General features: G+C 52.9%; 9 protein-coding genes across 9 annotated transcripts; 2 read left to right on the forward strand and 7 right to left on the reverse strand.

Annotated features, from left to right (window-relative positions):
- Positions 1–336: 336 nt before the first annotated feature.
- Positions 337–2,484, reverse strand: CPAR01_15176 (uncharacterized protein; the record flags this gene model as incomplete). Its single annotated transcript, XM_060499425.1, has 1 exon — positions 337–2,484. The coding sequence occupies one exon, from the start codon at positions 2,482–2,484 to the stop codon at positions 337–339; it is 2,148 nt and encodes a 715-aa protein (XP_060341857.1).
- Positions 2,485–2,997: 513 nt separating this feature from the next.
- CPAR01_15177 (sodium/bile acid cotransporter) lies at positions 2,998–4,750 on the reverse strand (the record flags this gene model as incomplete). Its single annotated transcript, XM_060499426.1, has 4 exons — positions 2,998–3,637; positions 3,731–4,169; positions 4,275–4,460; positions 4,576–4,750. 4 exons carry the CDS (start codon positions 4,748–4,750, stop codon positions 2,998–3,000), a joined length of 1,440 nt encoding a protein of 479 aa, XP_060341858.1.
- A 1,359-nt stretch (positions 4,751–6,109) lies between these two features.
- On the reverse strand, positions 6,110–9,160 carry CPAR01_15178 (uncharacterized protein; the record flags this gene model as incomplete). Its single annotated transcript, XM_060499427.1, has 1 exon — positions 6,110–9,160. The coding sequence occupies one exon, from the start codon at positions 9,158–9,160 to the stop codon at positions 6,110–6,112; it is 3,051 nt and encodes a 1,016-aa protein (XP_060341859.1).
- A 1,107-nt stretch (positions 9,161–10,267) lies between these two features.
- Positions 10,268–11,369, reverse strand: CPAR01_15179 (uncharacterized protein; the record flags this gene model as incomplete). Its single annotated transcript, XM_060499428.1, has 2 exons — positions 10,268–10,755; positions 11,015–11,369. 2 exons carry the CDS (start codon positions 11,367–11,369, stop codon positions 10,268–10,270), a joined length of 843 nt encoding a protein of 280 aa, XP_060341860.1.
- Positions 11,370–12,585: 1,216 nt separating this feature from the next.
- CPAR01_15180 (uncharacterized protein) lies at positions 12,586–13,011 on the forward strand (the record flags this gene model as incomplete). The annotated part of the gene is made up of 1 exon (XM_060499429.1): positions 12,586–13,011. The coding sequence occupies one exon, from the start codon at positions 12,586–12,588 to the stop codon at positions 13,009–13,011; it is 426 nt and encodes a 141-aa protein (XP_060341861.1).
- Positions 13,012–16,632: 3,621 nt separating this feature from the next.
- CPAR01_15181 (uncharacterized protein) lies at positions 16,633–18,237 on the reverse strand (the record flags this gene model as incomplete). The annotated part of the gene is made up of 2 exons (XM_060499430.1): positions 16,633–17,671; positions 17,762–18,237. The coding sequence occupies 2 exons, from the start codon at positions 18,235–18,237 to the stop codon at positions 16,633–16,635; spliced, it is 1,515 nt and encodes a 504-aa protein (XP_060341862.1).
- Positions 18,238–22,299: 4,062 nt separating this feature from the next.
- On the reverse strand, positions 22,300–22,607 carry CPAR01_15182 (uncharacterized protein; the record flags this gene model as incomplete). Its single annotated transcript, XM_060499431.1, has 2 exons — positions 22,300–22,430; positions 22,484–22,607. 2 exons carry the CDS (start codon positions 22,605–22,607, stop codon positions 22,300–22,302), a joined length of 255 nt encoding a protein of 84 aa, XP_060341863.1.
- A 670-nt stretch (positions 22,608–23,277) lies between these two features.
- On the reverse strand, positions 23,278–23,694 carry CPAR01_15183 (uncharacterized protein; the record flags this gene model as incomplete). Its single annotated transcript, XM_060499432.1, has 1 exon — positions 23,278–23,694. A coding segment is annotated over one exon (417 nt), but the record flags the coding sequence as incomplete, so codon positions are not given.
- A 282-nt stretch (positions 23,695–23,976) lies between these two features.
- CPAR01_15184 (uncharacterized protein) lies at positions 23,977–26,346 on the forward strand (the record flags this gene model as incomplete). Its single annotated transcript, XM_060499433.1, has 3 exons — positions 23,977–24,736; positions 24,829–26,183; positions 26,236–26,346. 3 exons carry the CDS (start codon positions 23,977–23,979, stop codon positions 26,344–26,346), a joined length of 2,226 nt encoding a protein of 741 aa, XP_060341865.1.
- Positions 26,347–26,815: the final 469 nt, after the last annotated feature.

Raw genomic sequence — 26,815 nt, forward strand, 5'->3', positions numbered from 1 at the left:
AAACACGAAAAAGCACAATATAGCAAGAGTACGCGCCAATAAACCAGAGGGTTCGATTACCTAATTAGGTGTCAATAGGTGTACAACACGGAGAGGAAGCTCACAGAGGCCAAGTGCTGTAAGGGTCGAAGAGATGAATGACGAAAGACTGCCCCTCCATAGATGCACACTCCCTGCGCTATATATATATATACCCGAGCTGCTCCTTTGTTGCTTGAATCCTCCCCATTGCCCCTGTGACAACCCTATCCAGGAGGACCCTGACATCAGGCAAATCATCAACGGATGATTGAGCGACTTCAAGTCTAGGCACCCCGACCAACTCCATTCATATCCTCAAATAATAGGAACCACACGATCCCACACTCCTGATTCAAGTACCTTAGAATTGTCGACAGCTGTAAGAAATAATACCCCTATGAGAAGAGAGCGAAAGATGAGGACATCATCGATCATGTCCGGTTTCTCGGTCTGCCTATCTCGATCCTCTGAATCAGAATGACAACCCACCACTGTGGCTAATCTGTTCAGTACTTGATGGGTGTTGAAGAAGCGGCTTCGTAGGTCACATCTGGGTCCTATCAAACTCCTCATCTGAGACTGAGACTCCTGTAGCTTTTTTTCGAAATCGTCTTGAATTGTTTTGTCCTCAAGAGTGACTTGCTGCCCTGCCTGAGCTCGTGAGCCAGTGAAGACCTCGTGGCGTAAGTGATCTTGTAGGCGTCTAAGGTTTTCGAAACCCTCCTCCCAATCTCTCTGTGCTATTTTGAGGACGGCTTCAAAGCTTCTCTGGCTGATATCGAAGTCTTTCATGAGGCCTCTGAGGGCTCCAAGCATCTTGAAGTGAACATCTTGCACAGTTAGTGGTGGCTGCGGCTGCTGCTGCTGCTGCTCAGTTTGCTTTGGATTCAACTTTGTTGCACCCGTAACCTCGAACAGGCCACCTTGCGTCATGCTCTCCGCTTTTGACAAGATTATAGAGGTAAAAAGCAGATGTTGAGTTCGAAGGGAAACAAGCTCTTCGTCCTGAGTTGATGCGAGCCATTCGTCTGTCAACCTCAGGTGTACATGTACGGCTTGGCGAAGCGTCTCTCTCCTCTCAAATGGAAGCTGTGATATCTTCACCTGGAGCTCTCGAGGATCCTTGAGAAGTCCCAGGCATAATAAAATAGTTTGGTGCTTCACCCCAGATGGGGAAGGTCTTTGGTGTTGCTTATAGATCCCATCAACTGTCTCATCAGCAGCGTCTGGCGATATTTCAAGCCATTTAAAGTGTTCCTGGACTGATTCCCTTGACAATAACTCCATATTAGGCTCATACTTCCAATTTGACTCCTCAAAGTCACGCGGTCTGACTTTTGACCAAAACTTTCCATTGAGAGCAATTGCTGTAAATGGGTTATGCCCCTTCCATTCTGGTGATGGGAAAAGTGACGGGGCGAACCTTGGTGACTTGGCCAAGATGAAGCTGGCAATCAGGACTTGGTTCTGGTCGAGGAAATCATAATCTTGTACAAAGCAATCGCGCCCTTTGTATTTGGGGAGGATGTATGCGCGTAGAAGATGCATATTCAAATTTCTTGGGGTCTTGCGGATAATGAAAGCTGAATCTTCATTCGAATACCCGAACAGCGGCTCAATCATGCCACGCGAATGCTTCATAGCCTGTGCGATCTTTTCCGAGCTAGGCGTCCGATCAAACGAACCGTTCTCGAATCTGCGATACTCGGAAAAGGCCCCGATGATGCCGAGAACTGGAAGCTGACGGAAATCAAATTGAAAGTTGTAACCAACGATAGTTGGATATACACACAAATCATCGTCTAACCACAGCACCCCGGCAACTGCAGTGATGACTACAATTACGCCGACCTCCGCAGAAGCAGGAACAGTAATGAAGTCATCGGGAAGGTAGTCGGCGGTAATTGGCGCAAGAGGGAGATTGTAACCCACTAACCCAGTGTATTCGAGAAGACCAAGCCATGTAGCTGGATATGGCGCGACGCTTACGGAATCCCTCCTGAAAACACTCAGCTTATCTTTTCCCCATAGGAGAAGCTTTCTGGGCATGCCTAGGTCCGGTTCTCTCTTCTTTGTCCGTCGCCGTTCTTCGATCTCAAGCCTTGCCGAATCGAGTGTCTTTTTTAGGGTCCACATGTTCAGAGCAGGCGTGTAAGCCGTGTAGCTCCAGCTCATTTCTGCAAGGATCCATTTTCTAGTCGTGTGCTTCGACCATTTGCCGATGGCTCGTGAATTTGCTCTACGGCCGCCTTTCCCACCTGCAAGAACAGCTTGAAAGACAGTAGCAAGAGCAATCAAGGAAGCTACCAATCCAATCAAGAGCGTAAGGCCGAATGTGATGGGATCCCAATCGATGCTTCTATCTGATGCTTGCTTTTGCTCCGCGAGGACGTTCAGAAGAGCTCGAAGCAGGCATTCCGTAGAGTTCTGGTTCTCGGGACACTTCGATCCGGCAGTGTCCATGATGAAAGTCCGCTTTGGGACAAATCCGGCGTCTGATATGAAGGCTTAAAGGGTAAAGAATGAAGATAGACAAAATTATTTTCAGGCTGAACGTCTGGTGTAGGAACAAGCCGACTATTTGTCACGATGGGAGTCGGTTGTTTCGCGCAATGCCGAGTTGCAGACGGATCACAGCCACTTGGCTGCCTGTATAAGTAGGCAAGCACGGCGAAGTAAGATAATGTAGGTAACCTCAGTCATGCAGGCTGCCTAGTTTTTTTTGCAGAGCTACATTGAACATACATGAAATCTGACCAGTGCCGTTAGTTGATTGGCATATATCGTCATATCATCAGTGATTGATAAGCCACGTTAACAAGTGAGGCAGGCAACCTTGGCAAATGCACACATGAACCATTGAGAGCAAGTTGAAGGACGCTTCCGATTCACTACTCGCCTTCGATTTTCCCCATTAGTTTAACTCCCGTTAGCTATGTAACACAGACTCTAGATGCTGCAAGTGATATACACCAACTATGCCTCAGAAATGGTCTTGACGGGCACCGCATTTTTCCCTCCTCTTCCTTCCCCGCCCTTCTTCTCACCGTCCCTTTCACCAACTGACTTCTCAGACAGGCAATCTCCCTCTTCCTCCCCCCTCCCTTGCCCCGCCACACTCGCAACCCCAGACGCAACACTGTCCCCCTCCTCATCCCCCTCAGCCTTAGCAGCCCTCCTCAAATACCACTTAAAGACATACACCAAAATCTGCGCCATAAACACCTGCTCGATGGTATACAGCAGCACCGGAATCTGAATCAGCGCCCTCGTCAAATCATCCGACTGCGTCCACATAGCCGTCGCCAGGGGAATACCAAGTGAAGTTGTCTTGGCCGCGCCGCAGAAGCAGACGGCAATCATCTGCTCCCTCGGCAGCTGGCGGACCGTCAGGGCACGCCGGAGAAAATTGGGGACCCAGCGGGACTTCAGGGGGCGAGACTCGGCCAGGCGGGGGTTGATCGCCTTGCAGAGAGCTATGGGAGGGCGGGCGGCGTAAAAGCAGATGAGGGTGAAGAGGGCGTAGAGGGCGACATTCATGAAGACGTTGAAGATTATAGAGGGATGCGGGGTTACGTAGAGAGCGCCTGTTTTGAAGGCTGCTGAAAAGGTTGTCCTATCCAGTGTTAGGATCACGAACCGTGTATCACGAAGAGAAAGCCGTGAAAGGGGCGAGGGTATATCAAGAAGAGGGGCAACACCAACTCACCAGACAAGCAAAATCAGACAAAACGTCGACACTTTGGCAAGATAAAACGTCCTCAGCGCCCAATCAACCTTCTTCTCCCAGAACCACCTCACGACCTGTCCCACAGCCAACGGCAACAACACGCTCAAGCCCAATTGCTTCAGCACATTGGCGTACATGGCACCCAGGGTGCTCGGGTTCGCGGGCTGCCAGTCGGCAAACTCGGGCGTCTTGGGAATGAACCCGTAAATTAGACCAGGAGAGATGAAGCTGCCTAGCACGTTGCCGATGACGACCTCGATGATGGCGGCTGCGTCGTCGCCGCCGGAGGCGCGGGTCATTACGACGTTGGAGGCGATTGTTGTTGGCAGGCAGGAGGCGACGACCATGCCTACAATGATGGGGGTTGCGAGGGCTTGGGTGCGGAGACCGCCTGCTGCGATGATGATGTGTACGATGACTTTTGGGGTTGTGTTAGTTTATGGTTTGAGATGGATGTTTCGCCCAATGCCTCCATCCCTTGGGGACTTATGAGCGGCATGTTCATGTCAAGTGAGTTTCTTACTTAGTAGTATTACGGGAATCACGATAAAGCTGATACCCTGGACGATGACATGCAAACGCCAATTGGCTACATTCTGCCTCAGCTTCGCGTGCGAGAGCTGCAAGCCGCTGACGAGGAAGATGATGGCGATGCCGCCATAGATGATGGTGTACTCTGACCTGATGGGTCCACCTCTAGCCGCGACATCTTGTAGTTCAGTTTGTTAGTCATGTATTTGTCTTCAAGTTCATTCTGTGTCTCTCTCTCTCCCTCGCTCATTCTCAATCTCACATGAAAAGGACCCTCATAGATGCCAACTTACTCGGGAAAAAATACGCAAAAACACAGCTCAGAGCGAAGCCGATAACGAGCCATTGCGCCAAAACGAGCTTGAAAATCTTGACTGCCTTGATCCGGATGCGCGTCCACGTGGATGTCGGTGCGGTCGCCGACTGAGGCTTCGCGCTCTCATCGCGGGCGTCCACGGGGCCGGCCATGGCTTTCTGAGAGGCACACACTTCTCTCTTACGCCGGCTTAGGCCGAATGAGACATCGGAGGTGCGTCGGTGTGTCGTCGGGTCGGGACGGTCGTAAAAGGTGGAGTTCCCTTAAGGTAAGATAGTCGGGCTGTTTAGATGTAGTGACGGGAGTGGAAGACCTCCGTATCTCTGGCCGATCTAACTTATCGAGATAAAGTGTGGTAAGGTGAGAGATTTAGCCTGCAATGAGCTGCCAAGACTTATATCCAGAGGGTAAGTTGTATTGGATTAAGGTTAAAACGACTTCATGTCCCAAACATACGGGCCCTTTCTTGTACGGCAAGCCGAACGTTTGGCCGTCTCTCTCTCTCAGAGCACCTATCTACTTACTCTTCCCAAACCGTGCCGGACAAGTCTTCCTCCGCAGACAAAGATTAGGTGATTTGCAAGGAAAAGAGAATGGATGACGCCAACGCCCAGGTCACTCGCAGTCTTGCGTTTTGAGTCGTTGGTTTCGCGTCGCGAGGGCGGGGCCGGGTTATACCCGGGCGGCGTAGACGTGAGCGCGGCGAGAATCCCGACATCGGTGTCGTCCGAAGGTGGGATTCGTCCAAGATTCCTGCATAGGAAGTTTTCGCAGGTCACTTGATCTCTGGAAGTGAGAACAAGTGATTAAATTAAGTGCTGGAAGATGGTACAGAATACACAGATGCATCTTCTCGAGTAAGTAAGCTTCGGCTTATACGGCGAGACACGAGACCTAGAGAACTTCGGGGTTTCTCCGCTTCGGTGCCGTGCCGATTTGGCCGATGTTCATGCCCGGCGTGTGATTGATGAGCTGAAGCACGTGTGAAATAATTGCTCTCGGCCGGAGTTTTCTTTCATCTCGGCTCCGCGGCTTTTGGAATACCATCCAAGGGTTGCTCGAATAGCATCCTCTTCCTTCCCCCGGTTCCCCGGATTCCTCAGAGTCAGTGGTACCAATGCTAAAAATTACAATATGGAGGAGTACAATACCTTTCATCAAGGTCTCACAAGCATCATATGAGAGAACAGATTATTTGAATAAGTTGATTTTACTGATTACGTTTACAACTAATACTAGCGGTCAAACTTATCCCGCCTCAGTCTCTTTCTCGCGTGTCATACACCCATTTCCTCTTAACCTCGTATCCCTTCATCTAGAGAAAGTAATCTTTCCATCATCTGTATCATGTTGTATCCTTGATCGGTTTCCTGAAGTGCTGTTTTCCCATGTGTCTCCTCCAACCTTCTGTGATGTAAACCGTTATTTTCCAAACCAGGGTATCTACCAATATTGTGTAAGAGAGAGAGAGTAAAAGAAAAGAAAAGGTAAGAGAAAGAATCTTAAAAGAATTATGCATCACCCGAAGCATTCCTAGCTTGGTTCTGCATCCTACGCATCGCCTCGCGGTGCAACTCAAACATCTCCCCGCTCTGCATGCTCCTCGTGAAAGCCTGATCGGACCTCTCCTTATCGATCCTCGCCTTCTCCTTGCGCTTCGCCTCCGCCTCCTTCTGGCTCATCATGAAGCTCCGCTGCAGGTCAATGTTCCTCTGCACCTCGGCCTCGCGCGCGGCGGCCTGGCTAGCCGCCAGGTTCGACGCGCTTGGCGACCGGAACATGCTCAGCGCCATGTCGCGGCCATTGGCGGCGGGAGCGGGGGACGCCGTACCGGCGCGGAGATCGGCGCGGACCGAGTCTCGGAAGCTCGCGAGCCGGGCGTCACGGGCGTCTTGCGAGGGAACGTTGGAGTAACGCATGGGCTGATGAGAGTCGAAGGCGAGGTTGTCGGCGGAAACGCTGGGTACGTAAGAGCCGCTGGCTGACCTAGAGCCTTCGAGGGAGGATCGCATTGTGCCGGAACTGCTCTGGCGACGGATAATTTCTCTGCGCTGGCTCAATGGGAGGTCGTCCAGGGAGACTGGCGGCATCTGTGACGGGTAGACGGGGTAGTTGTACATGGAGCCGGTTTCGCTGGGTGGTCTGTAGGAGGCGGCAGGTATCTCAGGCGTGTTGTTGGCGCCAGTCAGAATTCCGTACGTCTTGTTGCGCAGAGCGACGCTTCTCTGTGCGATCAAGCTCTGAGGGCTGTCGTAAGACATGATGCCGGGTGGCGGCGGCGGGGGAACAAAGACAGCTGGAGCTGTTGCTGAGTTAGCGATGCCAGAGGCGCCGCTTCTTGTGCTCGCAGCTCTAGAGAGCGCCTGTTGCTCTTCCTCGGCGATGGGCTCGAACTGCGTCTTGCTCGAAGCACGGCGATGTGACTGGTACGAGCTGCTTCTAGAGTGGCCACGGTTCGGTGACTGGGTTGACTTGGGTCGGGTCAAGGCCGGCGGAGGTGTCGCGACGGGAGCGGGCGATCTCGAAGGAGTTGGTGCAGGCGCAGGCGTGGCAGACAAGGCCGTCTGCTTAAGCTCATCGACGTGCACAGGCGCTGGGGCTTCCCGGGTCTGCGGTCTGTCGTCTCCGACCTTTAAGATCTCAGGCTCGGGTGCGTCGGCGTGGCTAAGGTGCTTTGCCCATTCGTTTGTGCGGTAGTGTAGCGCAACGTTGGAGAAGCTGGGCGGCAGACGCTCTTGGGTAAGATTCAGAGGCGTGGAATGAAGCGAGGCTGTTGATTTGGCTTGCTGAGAAGGAACGGGGACTTGTCGACTCTCGCCCGACTCAGACAGCTTCACCGAGCTGTTTTCTTGAGCAACATCACCGATTGCGGTTTCCGGCGCCCTCTCTTCGACAGCAGCAGGAGTCGCATCCTTGGCCAGAGGCTGGGCTGGCATGTCAGTGACAGCCGTCATGGCTGACACTGGTCTAACGGAGTCTCCATCGGTGACGCTCTGTCGAGATGCCGATGCTGATGTAGTAGTCTCCGGCTTGATGCTCGACTGTTGCTCTCCAGAGAGCTGTGCGTTGATCTCAATACTGCGACGGTGATCACCGTTCACAGATCCGGCGCCGCTGTCGCTCTGAGTGTCAACAGTTGCCGCGAGAGAAACAGCGTCGTCGTCCCTTGGACGTTGAAGCACCGCCAGCTCCTCATCACCGTCATCTTCCTTACGATGCGACATCGATGTCCGCTGAGAAACCCTCCGCATCAGCTGTACCGAGCTCTGAGAGAGTCGCTTCGCAAAGGAACTCCTCTTGCTGCCGACGCCTGCCTGAATCTCTTCATCATCGTCGGCAAAAGTTGCGATCGTGGACCGCTCCTCTTTGTCTCTGGCTAGAGCCTCCTCATCAGGGAATCTGAATGGCAAAGGTACCACTTCAGGAACCGGTGCCACCTCTTGCACGCTCTGAACAACAGTAGGATCAGTGACGTTGTCCGCAGCAACGGGTTCTCTGTGAGTTTCATCCGGAGCGACGCGTACTGTAACAACGACTTCTTTCTCCTTTTCGGAAACCATCAGACCTGGAGACTCTGGCTTTGGGGGAACAGCGGGAGGAACATCCGACCCTTGCATTTCAGCCACGGGAGGGGCGTGTGATCGAGGAGTAGCGGTGCTCTGGCTGTATCGAATAGCCTTCTCGCTCTCGCTGTCGCGAGCAAAGCCGGAGTCGTGATCATCGCTGTCTGGTGTGTAATCTCCGTGCGCTCTCTCCCACGCCCGTCGCTCCAAAGCGGTGCGAGCCTCGAGCTCTCTTCCAATGTTGGTCTCTTCGTCATCACGGGCACGCTGCGCCTCGGCCAATTCCTCTTCCCGCTTCGTACGTTTATCCTTGATGACGTTCCACAATCTCTTCTGAGAAATGACGCCGATAACAGTGATTACAATTATAGCGGCAATCTCAACGCGAATGCCCTTTGTTAGCGGGTACGTGTTGGTGTCTTGAGGGAAGAGGTTGTCGTTCAGGTCCCAAATGTACGCCCAAAACTCCTTCAGCCCAGCCCGGCTGAAGCAGTCGATTCCGAGCACAGTTGCCGTGGCACCACTGAAGGCGATCGTACACATGAGCGCCCAGTCCCGAGTCCATCGGCTGAAGTACAATGCAAAGCCTGCTAGTGAGAAAATAATGATGAAAATGGCTTTGCCGACTCCCGTAAGCAGGCCGCCCTCGTGGACGCAAAGCAGCCACATTGAAAAGCAAAATCCGCCGAGAGCACATCCCAGGCATTCCGTAATTTCTTTGAAGAACCAGGAAGCGAGAACGCCAACTGCGACGGCCGGTAAAACTGCTGCGACGACATAGGCTCCTTGGGATCCGTTGGACACTGGAATGACCATGACATAAACGACCAAGACTGTGATACCCAAGGCGACGACGTACGCAACGGAGAAGGCAGTGTGCAAGACTGTATTCTTGATACCAATCAAGCTGTAGATGACCCCAGTGCAGAGCAAGATGACACCAGCAACAGCCCAGCCTGGTGTGACCTTTGGCTCAATAGGTAGCTCTCCTGCCAGCATGGTAGCTGTGTCAAGTGTCAGCCTTGTCTAGGGTTTGGTGTTGGTGCTAGGTGTTCGATGAGAAGTTCACTTACAATTGTCAAGGCTTGAGTTTCCAGAGGTGCTGCCAGTAGTTGGGATGATGGGAGGACTAGAGACTGTAGCGGAAGCAGAAGGCGACTCGGTGGTAGTGACTGCGGCTGTCCTTAGTGAAGATGCCGGCGATGTAGTACTTTCAGCATCTTGTGCGCTTCGTGACAAAGTAGAAGAGGCAACGGCTGCTGTAGTAGTCCCGCTTTCTTGACGTCTGACGGGCACCAAAGCTTGAGCAAGAGCCGCCTGAAGGAAGATTAAGAGAAGGCCCCATGAGATCAGACGATTCCACCTCGCCATGATGACGAATTGGCCACCAGGTGTCGAATCCAAATTATTATACCAGTATTAGTGTTTGGTGTTGTCGAAACAGTTTCCGAGCATCGATAGTCTGTATTCACCTGAACCACTTGTGACGTGAAGAGAGGAGGGGATGCCGGCAGCAAGAAAAGAGTCGGTGGAAGACACGGGCAAGCTGAAGGGGGGAACTGGGAGAAGGAAGGTATTATTAGATGAACGAACAATGGTCAGCCAGCATCGACTCGAACCCCAGGGACCAGTGGGGGATTAGGACAAGACAGCTCCCGGGCTGACAGCAGAGAAGAGGGGAGGATGGAAAAGAAGAAAAGAAAGGGTACAGACAGGGGCAGGGAACAGCCCAGATGTCATGGAGTGGAGTCGAGACCTGGAGGTGATCAAACTATATAGGACAAGGAGGAGAGTGTTAATGCCGGAGTGGGAGATCCATGGGAGAGATGCGGACCCGGCTGGTGACACCGAACAGGGCATCATTGGTGCACGAGTACACGCGGATGGCTTCAGCTACGATGCACTCGTCACAGCGAAATGTGCAATCCTTCCCACATGGCGAATTAAACCTCCGGGACTGAGGTAACGCATGGAACCCTTTGAGATGGCCAAAGACTATGGAGTGCTTCCTTTCTAGCCACCATGTACATGGTAAGAGTGAGATCAGACCAAGATTGGAGCTGCCTTGCATGCTCTACAACCTTCTCGCAGTGATGGGCTTCCAGCCTAACTGGGATGGCAAGAACCGTAGCGGCTCAGGATCGGAAGAGGAAGTACAAGCAAGACGGCGCGCGGGTACGGGAGATGAATACCACGGACGTTCTGAGAAAAGAAACGCAGGCAGGCAAAGTGAGGGTGGCCAACCGAGAGGGCGAGGTCCTTCTTGGCGGCATCGGGTACAAGCGAGTGACCTGCGGCTCTCGGCCAGAAGACGGCCAAGAAGACTAAGTCGAGAGTCCATGGCGTCCAGGCATGGCGTCCAGACGGGTCGTGGACAACTAGTCTTCTGACAAGGCCGCGGCATGGCCAGACTTTGCGGCGGCAGTCAATAGGAATCCCGGTCTGCTGGCTGAACCTATAGCTTATATCACGGGTTCCGAGGGCGAGATCTGAAGAGCACCAGAATGTATCAAACGCAAATGTAGCCAAAGACAATGTAAGTTGAGAGAAAAAGGTGTGATGAGGAAGCTGTTGGTACTTGTGAATACTGCGTACTACGTAGGTGAGCAGTCGTCGGAAGTTGAGGCGCGTCCATCCTAAATTACAGGGACAGGGGCTAATCCCGGCATACCGCGCTTTAGCGTTTGACTCGGATGGGAATAAGACAATCAGGAACAGCAAGGAAGTGGGAACAACAGCCCGACGAGATGGAGGGTGCAGCCTCTGAGGGAGGGGTGGAGGGGTCCGTGGGGCTTGCGTTGGCTGTGAGGTGAGTGAGGAAGGTGGACGGATTGGATGGATGGATGGACGGACGGGAGGGATGAGATGGTGAATTGGATGAGATGAGAGAGAGAGAGAAAGAAACAGGATGAGACGGGATGACCATGGGGATGCGAGAAGCTCTAGCCTTGCTACTCTTCGACACCTCCACGACCTCTTTGGTGCCAAAACGGACGTCCCGTCCTGTCCAGTCTGTCCTCACAGAAATGCCCGAGACGGGCGCGCGAACGAATCTTGCATTGGCCAAGCGCCATGTGCAGTACGCAGTCCGCAGTCCGCAGTTTACAACACATCGCAGCGCAGAGTGAGTTGGCATGGACAGGTAGCGCATGGCATTGCATCTTGGGTATCCGGATCCCCATTCGCAGTCAGATTCTGTCTGGCCCATGACGAGTCAGCCACAGCCGTAAGGTATTCATCCATCTGTGGCAGCATCGTGGTTCGTACGCATCATGATGTGGAAATCATGTTTAACCTTTGCTGCCTTTCCACGGCCACGTCGTCTGCATTTCCAGAATGGGAAAATCGACTTGAGCTTTTTCAATAGTCTTCTGCCACCCGCATGAATTCGTGTCCAGATGCGGACGTGTAGGCCAAACGTATCGCTGTAGGTAATGCGATAAATTGCTTTTTTCCGACAGCGTTGGATAGACGGTAGCGGCGGCGGTTCGGCCGACGTCGTTCATCAGCTGAGCTCCAAGCCTCCAAGAACGAATAGGGTACACCATCGAGGAAAAAAGGAGATTATTGCAAAGTGAATCAGGTCCGCCGCAAGATCGGTGGCGCACCCGAGGCAAGACAAGGCCGGTAGCCGCGGTGCCGCGCAGGACGAACATTGGCTTGTCTTCCTTGAACAGGTCAGTGGTCAATCAGGTTGGGGTGGGGTGGTGTTGCAGTCCATAGCTTCGCTGCACCTGCAAACTGCACCTGCACGTCTCCGGTCAAACGGGATGTGGAGATCTTGAACTTTGAAGACCTTGGAGGGAAAAAGTTGTGATGGATGCGAAATGAAAGAGTTGCACCGACGCAGCGGGACGAGGATGATCTCCAGGTACAAAGTAGTAAAGTAAGGTAAGGTACCACGCACCTACGGTAGCACGGTAGGTACTCAGCCGGCGCTTTTTGATGACCAGGGCCGAGAAAGCAGGTGCCACCTACGCTAAGCCTTCTCCAGATCCACTAGCCCATCCCGTCTTAGGTCGGTTCCTGCCTTAGCTTAACGGTGTATTCAAGGGAGGCAGCAACCTGGAAGACGAGCATCTAGAAAGACAAGAGAGAAAAACGATGTGGACGAACACTTGCCTTCCATTTCAGAAATATCGTACGTTAGAGACGTCACTACGTACTATGATTTTGAACGTGGAATTGACTCTGAATCTTGCAAGTTCCCTAACTCTCCAAGCAATGAAAGGGAGCCTTCATCTTACTTCACCAGCAAACACAACGTCGCTCATCCTTGATATCATCGAACCACAATCCCCCACCTCGACTCCTCCTAGCATCTTGCTAGACTGGCACGAACGACTAGGCCACGGAAGACCCATGCTTGCGATACCAGGCTATGCGTCGATAACTTCCGAAGACGCGCTTTTCCGGCAATAGACATGACATTTGGCCCCGGTATTCTGTCTCCATTGATCGTCCTCCAGCTGATTTTCCTGTCAGATCTTTTCTGCCTTTCTCCAGCTGATCGAGATTACGAGAGGCGTGCTCATCGACTTCCAACGCGAACCATGACAACCCGGCGCGATCGGATCGCGAGCACGTCGTCTAGGCCTGCATACAATAGTTCTGTGTTTGCGTGCCCATCCTCGACGAGTCCTAGTGTATCCTACCAATACAGTACGCGGCCAACACAACGCACAAGCGCGGGGACCACCAATGATGCCGGAACACTTGCTCAGCTCTCCCTTCAACCACACCGGACGCCGCACATACATATTGAACTCTTTTGCCGACCAACGAGTCCACCCAGAATCCACTTAAGCTTTGGACGAAACTTTCGACCCCTCACATGGACAGCCCAGTGATACTCTCCACGGCATTGGGTCTCGATTTGGGGCATGTAGATCCATCGTTACGAGACGGCCTGATGGACAATGACGGCTTGACAGATGGCTCCTGCGTCTGGTAAAAAAGACAATTTGACTCAGGTGTCTGATTCTGACTCTGGTAAACAAGGAACAGGTGGCAAGCGCATCGAAATGGCCATGGTCATGCCCACGGTCACAAACTTTCTGACGTAGGCCGTTCTGTTTTCATCTCATCGGCTGACGCCTGCTACTGACTTCACGGATTCGGCATTGTTTCGAGGCTTGCGTCTGGAAACAATGGCTTTGCAACTATTTTGAATGGCAACAAACCAGGTTTCTATTTTCTTTCTCATCACGGTCTGGATGTCTCGATGGAAGCAAAGCACGTCCATCCACGACACTATCCAATGGCTGATCTGGGTCGAAACCGCGCTGCCGGCGCCGCTATTCATTTAGTCGCGCTCTCGGCCAGCCACCTGTGAAATTGAAGGGTCCACACATTCCTTTGCCCGATCGAGCAAGCCAAGGGAGAAGAAATCTCTTTTAGCGTCGACTCTTGCCGTGTGCTTAATGACAGCACAGGTCACGCAACAGCGGAAGCTTACGAAGCGTTGTTCTCCTCAAATTTTGGGGCAGTCGTTGTCGAATGCCCTTGTTTGACTGCCCGACTGCTGATGGTATACCACAGCACTTACAAGTTGCCCCACGCTCTGCGCCTCATCGCATAAAGGGGCCCTCGCATCCCTGCTCGCTTTGATACGAGCAAAGCCTCACTGCATGAGCCTCCCCCATACTGGCGATCCTGAGTTTGCTTTCTTAATTATTTTGTTTTTCATCTCGATACTTCGCGTACCTTTCCGGATATTGAGCTGAACACCCAAGTCGGTAGCTTCTATTGTAACTCTAGAAAAGCAACACCTCAATCTCGACGCCACAATGGCATGCTGCCAACTCCAGACCCTTACGCCTTCCCGCTGCTGTTCGACACCAATCATTGGCATATTCGTCCCATATTCGGACGCCGTGTCTGCGGACTCCCGCGAACCACTGACCGCCCAGCTCTTCTTCGTCCCTTGGCATGGCAAATTATCGGCCATCGTGGGACAGTTTCGTCGAATAACGATTTCGTACCCGTGGCGGCATGAGGAATGGCCCGGCCGGTTGAACTGGTTCCCCTGAGCGGTTCGTCCGACGTTGTGGGGAGGGGCAAAATCATGCCGTGACCCGGGAACAGGGCTCCCCTGCTTCAAGACTCTATCCCTTTCCAAAGCCGGGCACTGGCAAGGACTCAACCAACAGTATCCGTGTTCTACCAACAAAAGCCGATTGGCGTGCTGTGTCGAGTCTTAGCCTGGGCAACGGCTTCAACTTACTGAGGAGGAGCATCGTGTAAGCAACCCTCGTTTCGCCCATACGGTCACTCCGTTTCGCGCCGTCCATAAGGCTCCATGAGGATGTGTATCCTTCTGGAGCCGCTCGGTAAAGATGACGGACTCTTTTAGTCCCTTGAATGGGCCTTTGGCCACGAAGTGCTTTGGACGGACCTCGACTGCCTATGAAGTAATCCTCACGCATGGCCTGGCGCTAAATGCTTCAGTTCGTCGTCTGCGGCATCCGTTTCCTGCAGCATCGTCGGTTCAACCTCATCCCACCGAACAAGTGACATTGCCGCGAGAGCCTCCGCGTGGCCACAACCACAATGACATTGTCAACACTCCCCCGCGACCCAAGCGCCTGCAGCCGAATCGGGGCTCTGGACTTCCCCAGCTTTTTCTCCCAGGTCAAATAACCCCAAGAGGACTCTTTGACTGCCGCCGGGCCAGGCAGAGAACTTCCATGAAACCTTCTAGGACGTGCTGACATGACCGCACGTGGATGGGCACGGATGTGTTTGTATACATAAACGGATTTCTCCCAACCTCCTCCTGTTCCTGTATTTGAGAAAGTTCGACGAGTGTTGTGATCAAGGCACTACGCGGCGCCGGAGCCTCGGAGAGGGTTGGTGGCGAGACCATGCTGTCGCCGCTCAGCTCCAGCCAACAACATTGACTGGTCATTATATCTGCGACGAAGTTATCTAGCCCGTCCACGGTGATATGATCCTCCGGCTCTTCTTCAGTTGCCAACGTCGCAACGCAACAGCGATCTGTAAGAAGACAATCGGTTGAACATGGGAACGGAATGTGCTCTCCTGGCGGAAGGGATGCTATTCTTCTCCCTCGACAGAAGTAGCTGATGGAGGATATTTCAAGGACCAATACGTCTGCCGTTCCTTTCTCTCCCGTTCATTGGGAATCGTCACTTGTGCCGGTGCTTGACTAGGTACAATCTATCCCTTGTGATATCAATCACGTAATCTTTGATGTGAATTCAAAGGTGAATATTACTCTCTGGTTTGGGATAGAGCCTCAAGCTCGAGCATAGAACGCCCTTGACATCAAACAAACTTTGCGAGTTCTAGTAGCCAATCCATTCCTGGATACTACCATCTCATAAGCCAGATCTTTTGCGACAATTTGGCACGCATTCGATCGTCTTGCAATGGATCTGCCCCCACCCCAAGAACCTCGCAATTAAATGCTCACACAAAAAGTCGAGTTCAAAACGTAGAGTAAGGACTATGCTCTTACATCCTGACGCTGCCTATCCCACCCTCTACCGCGCAATACAGCATCACGTCGTGGAGACATCCTAGCATTAAACACATTAGCTTGATGTGCAATGTAGAATCTTCCACGTCATGAATGACGGTCAATATCGCGGTTTTAGGTGATTTTACCTCTGAACCGCAATCAGGCATTTAACCCCAAAGTCGATACCATGACCAAAAGACCGCTTTGCAGACGATATCCATAAGGGAGGGAATGTGTTGATCTCGAATCTAGACCACCTGCGAAACATGGCTACAATCATCCAAGCTCATCTTTTCCTCCTTGTCTCCGATATGTGATACCGTCAAAGGAAGAATCCATTTTGAAACCATGGCAAAGGGACGGGGGCGTGCAAGCTACCTCAGGGAGACGCATGAGCTCATGCCTTCTTTCCCAGTCCATCAGTCTGCGTTCCTTCTCTTCCTCATCCCTTACCTAGGTAGAGGCTAGTAAACATTCAAACTTGATCCTCATCACTACCGGACTTCGAACAAACAAAGAAATATATCTTCATGATACGGATACCAAATTGATGCTTTTCGGCGGCGGACGCAGGGCAAAGTGACCAGATGCAGAGCAATACTGATGCCGTCCAAAGCGAAACGTTGTTTAGTCCTTCGATATATTCAATGACCACCGAGGAATCCCCCATCACGTCGTACTTTATCATGAAATCATGGTAGACGGTGATGAGAATATAATTCGACACGTAACAGTACAGTGTAGGTGTTGTTTCCCCAAACACATTGAAACCAGTGTCCTCTGAATTGTTTTTGCAGAGGACGTGGCTTCGGAAACCGCATTACAACGCCGGCTTGTTCGAAAGCCCCATCCCTCTTGTCCCATGGGTGGTTACCATGCCCAAAACCTGATCCTTTTTTCTGATTACCAGGAGAATGAATATCTGGGAAACCTCCAAGCCCCTCCGCCTTGCCCTCACCTTACGCCTCAATATCTTATACCATTTTCACCTCTTTGAGACGCGGCTTGGTTGTCTGTCTGCCGCCATCCTCCCGTGTCCCACGGCCTTCCCATTTCGACTGGACTTTGATGTCCTTTCAGGGAGGGACTTCTTCTTACGCTTGAGCAAGCCTCTAACTGTCTTGAAAGGCAGCACCAGCAGAGCGACCACCGCGAAGAAGGGCATCGTGATGATGGCCCACACGGATTCTACGAGCCACTGCATAAAGCCCGGCCGAGCGACGCTATTTTTGGCCGCTGCTGCCGCCAGCGCAATGGCATCGTTCAGGCGGGTATCGACTGCCGCGAAACGCGATTCGGTCTGGAAGGCAAGTACAGTCGCCTTCTTCTCGTATCGTCGCACAGCCCGATTCAGCGCATCCAGATCGGGCTGGATGGCGTTGCGAACATCGCGAGCAATGGAAGCCTCTTGCTTGATTTTAGAATTGTCCGAGGTCCCATTGTGTTTCATCGCCGTCGGCTCAGGCCGTGACTCCAGCATTTCCAACCGGGCCATGAGAACCCTCATCTGATCTGAAGTGGCACCGTCGTCCTTGTACGGGTTTACGTGGACATCCCGTTGCAGCTGAATGGTCCTGCACTGCACGAGCTTCATGAGATGCGAAATCGGTCGTACCTCTGCAGCCAAGAGGAAAATCGTCAAGTTGTAGTTGGAAACCAGGCCCTCCGAGGGCCGACTAAGTTGCGCGCGAATGGCATGCAGCAAGTATGCGCCCAGTATGGGAAACATGAAGCATGATACCAGGGCCAGGATTTCATGTACCCATAGCTCAGCCAATGCATCCTCCTTCTTGTTTCTTGGCGGCGTCGTCGTCTTACGTACTTGTTCCTGAACAAAGGACGTGGGCGTCGTGGGTACTTCGGACGCTTCGTCAACGCTTCCGTTGGTCGTGTGGCCGTTAGCCGTCGATGCTGCCGGTGAGGGGCTTCCAGCCGCCTGCTCTGCCTCGCTCTCATCGTCAACAACAGCGCTCGTACTGATCTCTGCCCGCTCTCGTACTGCTTGCGCCGAATGGTACCAATTCCTGGTGGATGGTGTCAGCGCTCGGATAATACCGTTCTCTGACGAGATCGTGCTGGTCACGATATATCGGAGAACAGAGCGCCAGACTTACCATGGATGTGTGACGGACCAGTGCAGGAACACGGCCGACAAGCCCAGCAACATGATGTCCGTCACAACGGCGCTACCATTCTTGAAAAGCAAACCACCGACCGCGGGTAAAAGTGCAAATGCCAGAGGAACCGAGGCCCAGTTAGATAGTTCGTCCGTCGATGTTGATGGTATACCGTCTCCAGGTCTAGGGTTGAGAAAATCTCTTGCATCGCCAAAGCTGTAATCCGACAACGTCGAACTCCTTCTCCTCCCAAGGCCTCTCTCGGCGAATGAGTTCTCTGTTGGGATATGGCTGAAAGGCGGCCGCCGGCGCACCTGAGATGTCTCGTCTACGGTCACGGCGCGTTTGAACGAGTGCCCCAAGGGCGCCGGTGAAGCTGTCGTTCCCGGTGATGATATGGTCTGCTTCCTACTGGTGTTGCTCGTCGTTGTGGGGGGCGAAGTCGGACTTCGAGAACCGTTCTCGTCCGACATGATGGGCGGCGCAAGTGATACCAGCTCGAATAGTTCAAATGTATTACTGGGGAATTCGTTTCCTATCGTTTCTTCTTTGCGTCCTTTACTATTATTCCATAAGGTGTCGATTGCTGGAAGCTCGATGCGGGATGTGAGAGTCCGAGTTTGGGCAGGCAATCAAGGGGTTTTGAAGGCTCCTCATCCGACACACGCCACAACCTTGAGAAAAAGCCTAGGAGAAATGCTCTTCCAAGACGCGCTTTTGAGCCCGAGGAAAGGAGAGAGAATGGGAAAAAAGGAGAAAAGGAGGAAGAGGGGCGGAGAGAGAGAGAGAAGAATGGGCGCTAGGAACAAATGAGGCGCTGCGTGTCTCGCAGCACGCGGTAGGCGTGTAGACACTGCAGCATGTGCGAGTGAGCGAATGTGTGTGGTGTGTATGTGCGACAGAGACAGTTGGGTCAGTAAGTGGTGTGTAACAAGACACCAAGGGCGAAAAAGGGCGAGAAGTGAAGCGCCACGAGCTGAGGATTGGGCTGGCGTTCGTTGGTATGTCGCTGGCGAGAATGGGAATGGGACGTGGTTTTAGTCTCTGCTCTGTCCCTACCTACTCTCTACGTAGTAGGCTTGAGGTGGTGGCGATTTGACTTGGATCGTCCCTGCCTGCCTTAGCTAGGTAAGGTACCGCGAGGTGATTGGGCGGGGAGGAAACGTCCGGCGACTTTTCTGAGTCGGAACGAGTGGCCGAGGTACCGTTTCCCTGCTCGGCGTCGCGGGTGTCGCAAGGTGGAATGGAGGGACGGGAATCGGGGACGATGAGCATAAAGGTGGAAGAGGATGAGGAGGTTTGAGAAGCAGGGAAGAGGAAATATCAAGGAGATGGATGAATGGAAAATGGAGGTGTTGCGAAATGGATTGGGCTTGATTAAGGTACCTAGACTGACAACTTGTCTCTTTGGGAAGGGAAGATGAGGTAATGTAAGCTAAGGTACTTACTTACTTTCAAAGATCCAGACAGATGCATGGCAGGCTACCTACCTACCTTACCTTACAGTTAGACTACCTCCAGATAGCTTAGGCGGGGAAGTACATTAGCGGATGGATGTAACTCCACGCCTGCCAGAGGGATGGCAGGTACCTAAGATACTTGGTCTTGCAGCTGGCCAGCTCGTTGCCCGATGACACCAGTCCACGGCAAGGTACCAGGGCATTGCTAAGTCGAAATTGGCGTCTTTTGTACGGGTACCTTCACAACGAACCTGGAAACAACAAGAAAGTAGCCGAGTTGTCTGAGATATTACCCGTGACAGAGCTACGGTGCCTATTTCCAGCCAGCTAGGTAGAGTACATCTCCCGCTTCTGGCTTGAAAAGAGGTCGCGCTCATGCTGATGGATGCTGACGACAGGGATGATGATGCAGTGATGCAACCTATCCGTGGGTCCCCATTCCCCCGCTCCCGCTCTGCCCGCATCACATCCCTATCCGCATCCAGCCCTGGGGACCCTGTTTAGATCCACAGTGGACGCCGGAACTGGGCCGGGAGAGGAGGGGAGAGCGGAGGGGAATGGACCTCAGCTTGAGGTCTTGCGTTTTCAACTTCAACCTCGTCCACTCAAAAGGTATACATCTTGCGCTCGTGCAACGCAACATTGTATTTCCCTGATGGTTCCGTTGCACATGTCTGTTGAGATGTACTGCAAATGTCAGCAATGCGATAAGTAGAACCGAAAGGCTACTGCCCTCGTCCTGCATCGCCTCGGCCCATCGCCGTAGGCTAGCGGTATGTGAAACGGCCATCCCATCCCACCACTTCACCTCCTCGGCGTGCTCATCTACGGATACATACCGAGAAGTACTGGAGGGCCTCGACATCGATAGCCCCGTCATCTTCATTGGTAAGAGGTCAAAGACTAGACTGCCCGTCATCTGCCGATGCCAATTTCACTTTATAACCTTATCTGGTCTTCGACCATGACCTCTTGATCCGACTCGTCACTTCGCCATACCAATCTGGACCACGTTCGCATACCAGGAGCAGGGCAGGCATCAACAGATGAACGTCTTCTCAAACTCACCAAATATGCCTCGGCCACACCCAATATTCCGCCTTTCCATCGCATAGCATTCCGGGTTGCGTCGACAACCAGTGGACCATAGATCGGCAAAAGCAGCAGACTTTCGTGGGCCTCTGTTTGTCTTCCATCCTGCTGCCCCAACAAACTGAAAGTGCGGGTTATCCTAGTAGCACCTGTGATACACCTGTAACCACTTGATTCTTACCTCTGCTCCGATAGGTATGCATGTTGCTTGTAGTTGATAGTCGCCGGATGGGAGGGAACCACACTGTCTTCTTACTTGACCACCCGTAACTGGTGCTGGCACTCTGTCTGCTATGACCATGCCCCCGGAGAAACGGCGAGCGAACAGACATTGCGACAACTTCGTCATGGATCGATGTCGGAAGCCGCGTGTGCCACGGTACCTCCGCTGTTGTCTGTGCCATCGTCTAATTTTTGCCGCATCAAGTAACCCCCAAGAACAAGGAGCAAAGCCTTCCCGTTTGTGTTGATGTATAGAGATGAATACCGCACCGCTCATCTTGGCTGAGCATGCGAGCATGTGGTTCGACCACTTCGCCGAGGTTTGCTATTGCCATGGGTCATTCATGATTTAGCTCTGTCCGTTTTTTGTGACGGGCCATCGCGTTCTAGTCCAAGATATGCTGAATCTCGGCTCCGCAAGTTTAGAAGTCGACAGAAATGTAGCCGCCGGTTGATTGTTTCGAGCGAGTCGGGGCCACTGCCTGTCGCATGCATCTCTATCCCTCGAATGCGTCACGCGTGGTACTGCCAAATCAAGATGTATGTTTCGACGTCGTCAGAACCAATCCAACTGAACCACACGAGGCATGTCGGTCCCACACAGGCATGAGCAGTTCCTCCTTATGAGAAACAAAAAGACAGACCGATTTCGTAACAGATTGGGATCCCGTAGTGCACCTCCACAGGCGCGGTTGCACAAAAAGAGACGGGGGCTGGCTGAAATATGTCTAAGAGACGGGTGTCAGACGGAACCCCGCAATTCTCCATATTGGTCTTTGCGTACTTGGTATGTCTCGTCGATACTTGTTGCCAGCCACCGATACGACATCTTGAGTAAGACAAGTCATCCCCAGGTTCGTGAAATCCCCCTGACTGGAAGGAGATTGCCAGATGAATCATTTTCTATGGATCTGCGTGGCCGGATACTTTCCCCCGGTTGAGCTCTTCCATGTCATCATGTTCTGTGATGAACCTCAAGACTGTTAGACAATTAGAGAGCTGAGGTCGATTGAATCTCTTGGCTGGGGGCCAATGGCACAACACGCTCGTCTCATTTCAGCTCAATGGTAAGCCGAGACAATTGAGAAGCCTGTCTCTCCCGCCTACGAGTTCGATGGTTACTCCAACAGTCTGATTTGTGCAGGGTACAACAGGTCTGTGAGAGTGCCAGGCAAAGGAACGTCAAAAGTCTGAACGATGGATGTCCCAATACCCGCAAGCATCGCTGAGACTATCTTTGTAGAATTGGCCCTGGAATATGCGATCGTCTTCAACATGTGCTTACCATGTTCCGCAAAAGCAAAAGGCAATGCATTCAAGGAGGACATTGCGAAAGGCGGCTCTGTCGGGAACTGGAAGATCACCGTTAGCACCTCAAATTGCCCACTAAACCAGGATCAGCAATGCATCGCTAGCCCTTCAGGCGTACCGCAACCGTGGTTGTTTGTTTGTAAGCTGGTAAAGAGATTGGTGGTATTGGCGCCCCGCTTTCCAAACCTGAACTCTTCAACAGTAGTCCAATCTGCCGTTCCAAAGATGGATCGATTGAACCTATGAGCATCCGAATTTGGCTGCCTCGTAGATCGGCATTCCCTATTGATGCTTATTTGCCTGGTGATATTGGCATGTCTTGGGTCGGTTGGATAGGCGGATGCAACACGAAGGGAAAGTACTGTGACGCTGGAGTGCAGCAATTTCTAACTGAAGTTTCTGGCCGTCCACTTTCACTTTCAGGAATCATATGCTTGGGTTTGTTTGTCATCAGTCAAGTCTGAGAGTCGTCACGCACAGACAGAAGAGGTGCGACGGTAGCCGCTTGATCATCGCGAAGACACAAGACAATGGCCTCGCGATTAGGTGGCTCGAGACCAATTGACAATCCGGGGGCACCGCTCGCCCGTTGGAAGTTTGCTGGGGACAGTCGGCGCAACACACTGCTGCTTACGAAGCAAGAGTCGAGCTGCTGCTCCAGAGTCCAGGCTTTTTGTTGAATGGGAATGCCCACATCGTAGGGAGGGCATGAGCAGGATTGCTCGGAGCCTTGGACGGCAGACTGTTGTCTCCCTCATTCCGAAGTCGCGTTGATTCGACGCGCCAGGACTGGAGGGCCACAAAATCCTTTTTTCGCAGTTGCGCCGCAATGTGCCATTGGGCAGGACGGGCTTGACAACAAGGCGTATATTGGTGTCTGCCGACGCGGACAACCCGGTTTGAACCCTGGTTTTTGGTGGCCTCGGCGAGCAAGGACAACCAGGATGGTTTGATGGGTCCTGGAGGTTTAGAGTGCGTCACCCGGATCCAAGATTGATGGAGTCCAGTGTCGCCGTCAGGACAAAGGCGAGCCCGGCTAGAAATCTCTGCAGGATCGAAAATAGACAATTTAAAGCACCTTGGACGTTGGCTGGAAAGACAGGGAGGTACCTGCCAGGCTGAACGCCATCGAAGTCAGGTGGTAGCTGTGTGCGAGGCAGGCCGTCGTCATATATTGACGGGCTGGGGACGGATTGTTGGAGGATCTCGTGTCGTGTCGTGCCGTGTCTAGATTTTCTTTTTTCCGCCTTTTTCGTCGTTGGTGCGAGACTCAAGACCCAAGACCCTCCACAAAACGACGGATGAAGCACCGGCGGAATCCTCAAATCCTGTATCTGTAACAGGAACCGCTTCGCAAGGTCACTGTTTATCGATATATCCTGCGCCACTCCGCTTGTGAAGCCTGACGGGAAACTTTGGTTTTAACATTCATCGATTGTCTTTCTCCAACCCACGATCCCTCCTGCGACAGTTTCCACGGCCGACATCAAACAGCCCTACTGTTCGTTCCACAGCGGGAGAGCGTTTGAGCAACGACGACGACATTGGTACACTTGGCTGTACTTTCTGTTTCTTGTGGAGAAGGACACGAAAGACCGGCGGATGAGTGAACAGACGTTGGGATAGCTTGAACGACGAAGCAGCATCAAGAAGAGACGACGACTGGAAGAGGTATCGACGATATCGAATATACGACGGTTCGACGGTCCAAACGACGGCGACGAATTTGAAAAGTGCAGCTGGAGTGAAGTGGGCACTGAGCTGCAGGAACGTTGATCCCGGCCCAACAGGATCCGAACCAAACAATTCGAGCAGCAGGAAGGAGCCAGGAACCACAACGCAGAGTCACAGAGAAAGGACGATCCTGCCGTCCGTTCCTGCGCATTGCGGCATCCAACGAGCAGGAACTTGGGAAGAAGCTAAGGTAGAGCCTAGCCCGACGTTCCTATCCGTACTAGGCTTCCTTCCACCTTCCCAACCTTCCGGGCAGAGAAAGCGCAGTTCCTGCCTGCTCACTGGCAACTGCCCGGTAAGAGTGGGCGGGTTTCGCGGGTTCAGGGCAGTGGAGGGAACTTCAAGGAAGGTCCCCCCTCCCCCCTGCTTCCCTCCAGCGAGCGGCTTCCCAAAATGCTGGGACTGAGAGCCAGAGCCTCCAGGAACCCAATCTCGGCCATCTCCTCCCCCCTGAACGCGCGCTCCACTTTGGACAACTCCACGGCCGCCTCACAGTCGCCGCTCAGCTGCAACCTCTGGACGACCTGCACTCTTATTCGGGCGCAATTATTCACATTATTCACTACTTTTACTTGCAGCAATTATCCATTGCTTCCTCGGTTCAAATCCAACACCACCACCCTCGCCCTCACCACCACCGTTGCATCCACACGGGCATCCACATCCACAACCACCACAGCCTTGACCTTTGAGCCTGCTGCTACCAATCACGCTCTTCGTCCGCTTCTCCCTCTGCCATTCACCATTGGACGCTTTGCCCACGCTTGCATTAAAACAACCACCACCACCGTTCAAGCGAAAGCCAAAGCTGCAGTCCGAGCCACCGTCCGCACGTCGTCGCCTACGCATTTCTTTGTCCGGGTCTCCACATATCTAACTGCAAACCTAATCGTTTTGCACCTACGACTATTGCGGCTGTTGCTGCACCCATTGTTCCTGCGCGACGCTTTCCTTGGTCGACTTTTCCCCAATACCATCCCCTCAACCTCCCCTCCAACCCGGCGACCAATTCAATCGCTCCGTTCGCTGTCGACATCGCCGCTGTCGTTTCTGCCGCTGCCGCTTAAAGAGGCCCTGGCGACCTCGACGAGCCTGGCCCAGGCGCTGCTGCAAACTCCTCGACAACCAAAAGACCCGTTCTCCACCGTGCCCCGTAAGGCCGTCGTCCTCACGGCGGCCTTCGTCGAACCATTCTCCCCACGGCTTCACACGCGAGAAACAATTCTTCGTCACCGGCCACCGTAGATGCATTCGCAAATCCTCGCATCACAACGCTTTCGCAGCAGCCCACATATCCCGGCGCTTCGCCTGACCTCCAGACTCCAGTAGCCGCCCACGCCGCCGCCCTGCCCCAAGCTCACACTCCATCCCTGCTACGCCAATACGACCCCAAAGAGTACTTCCTGCAGTCTCCCTTTCGCAATCGCGCCGCCTCTTCTGCGGCCCGTCGACTTCCTCACCTTTCCGCTGCTCGTCTCTGGAACCCAACCAACTCTACACCACGCCTTCCCGATAAGCCAGCTCTTCGCAAACGACGACCCTCGACACCGCCTCCCCCCGCCGTTCCTCTCTCGCATCCGACTCTCGATCCATTGTCCGTCGACCCTGCTGACCCTCTCGGCATCGGCGCAAGCGACTATCCGCTGCTGACTCTCCCGGAGCAGCGCCAAACGCGACATTCGACATCGAATCGAAATAGCCTCCAAATCGACCGCAGTGGGAGTGGTGCAGAGCATCGCATCAGCCTACCACCATCAGTGCGCCATTCATACGACGGACGAAGGTCCGCTGATCCTTCGCCAACATTCTTGGATCCCGACGCTCACCCCGCCGACGAGGAAGAAGAAGCACCTGCGGAACCTTCTGCCGAGACCCGAGTGACTGGTTTGAGGAAACGTGGGCAGAGTATTTCTGACCCAGTCATACGAGATTTTGCCATAACACTCAACGACAAAGGGAAAGGAAAGGCATCCATGGAGCCAGGCGCAGAGAATCAGGGACGAGGGGTCTCCAAGGACTTGGAGCGCGGGCCAGATGTGCTTCCACGTCATTCAAATGTGTCGGCTGGCGATGGCATGGGCATTGGGTCGGCCATTTCATCTTCAAACTCGTCGATTATGGGAGAGGAACTGCCGCCGGATCTGGGCGAAGAATGGGGTCCACAACACCCCTGCTTCCCCCATATGAATCCTCACGTTCCTCTTGACTCGCCAGAGTACCACAACACTCGAATCATCCGCATACGCCGAGACTGGTTGATCGAGGGAGACTTGGCTCCGACGTTTTCCAACTTGTATCCTGAAATCTTGGATCCGGCCGGCTTGTCAGAACAAGAGTTCCGGAGGATTGTCGACAAGCTCAACGGCGAACTCATTCCTATATTCAGCCCATACAACTGGAGAAACGTGGTCGATAGCATGCTCGGACTCGTTACGGGTTGGTTGTGGGATGATTTGGGGTTTACAGGTGTGAAAGCTCGGCTGAAGCGCCTGGAACGCTGGATTGACCAGTGGAACAACGAGATGGAAAAGACAATCGGCAATGAAGACAGTTCAATGGCCCCGCGAATTATTTCACTGAGGAAGACGGGGTACATGACAGTAAGTTCAAGTTGCCGAACCCACGTGCAATACTGTACTAACTCAGGAAAAGCTCGACATACAAATCCCAGATCCGGAAATTGCGCCTGCTCCTAGCACACCTGGCGGTTCAAGGTCTGGAAGCCTGCCAATGGAGCCGGCAACCGCCGTGATGGCATCATAATACGGCAAGGCGACTTTATTGTCTGTCCTCTGCCTAACAACCTTCTTCCCTTCGACTTCGTATTTCATCGTACACTCTTTCTAATCACGGATCGGCCGCGGCCTGTGGGACGAACCGACATGAGCTTATACGACCGTAGCCTCACTTCTTCATCAGGCACTCGATATCCATTTACTACTACCCGGGTTATTTTACTCTTTTTTCCAACCCCCACCCCTTACTACTACTATTACCTTATACCAAGGCATGGCGCGGAGTTCAAGGATCCCTTGGCTGGGACAGTTACGAAATGTGAAGCAAATGATTTCTTATACGCTTTTTTTTCAAGTTCACCTTCTGGGTGAACCTATGTGCTTTATATGCCAGAACGTGCGGAATGGGAGCGATCCTGAGATGAGGGGAACCCGTCTATCGTCGGGATGATGAAGTAGGAGCACATGAGCTCGGGGGGCCCCTGTAATTTGTTTAG

Source organism: Colletotrichum paranaense (assembly GCF_030867605.1).
Source record: "Colletotrichum paranaense strain IMI 384185 chromosome Unknown Scaffold_18.1, whole genome shotgun sequence".
Classification (NCBI taxonomy): domain Eukaryota; kingdom Fungi; phylum Ascomycota; class Sordariomycetes; order Glomerellales; family Glomerellaceae; genus Colletotrichum; species Colletotrichum paranaense.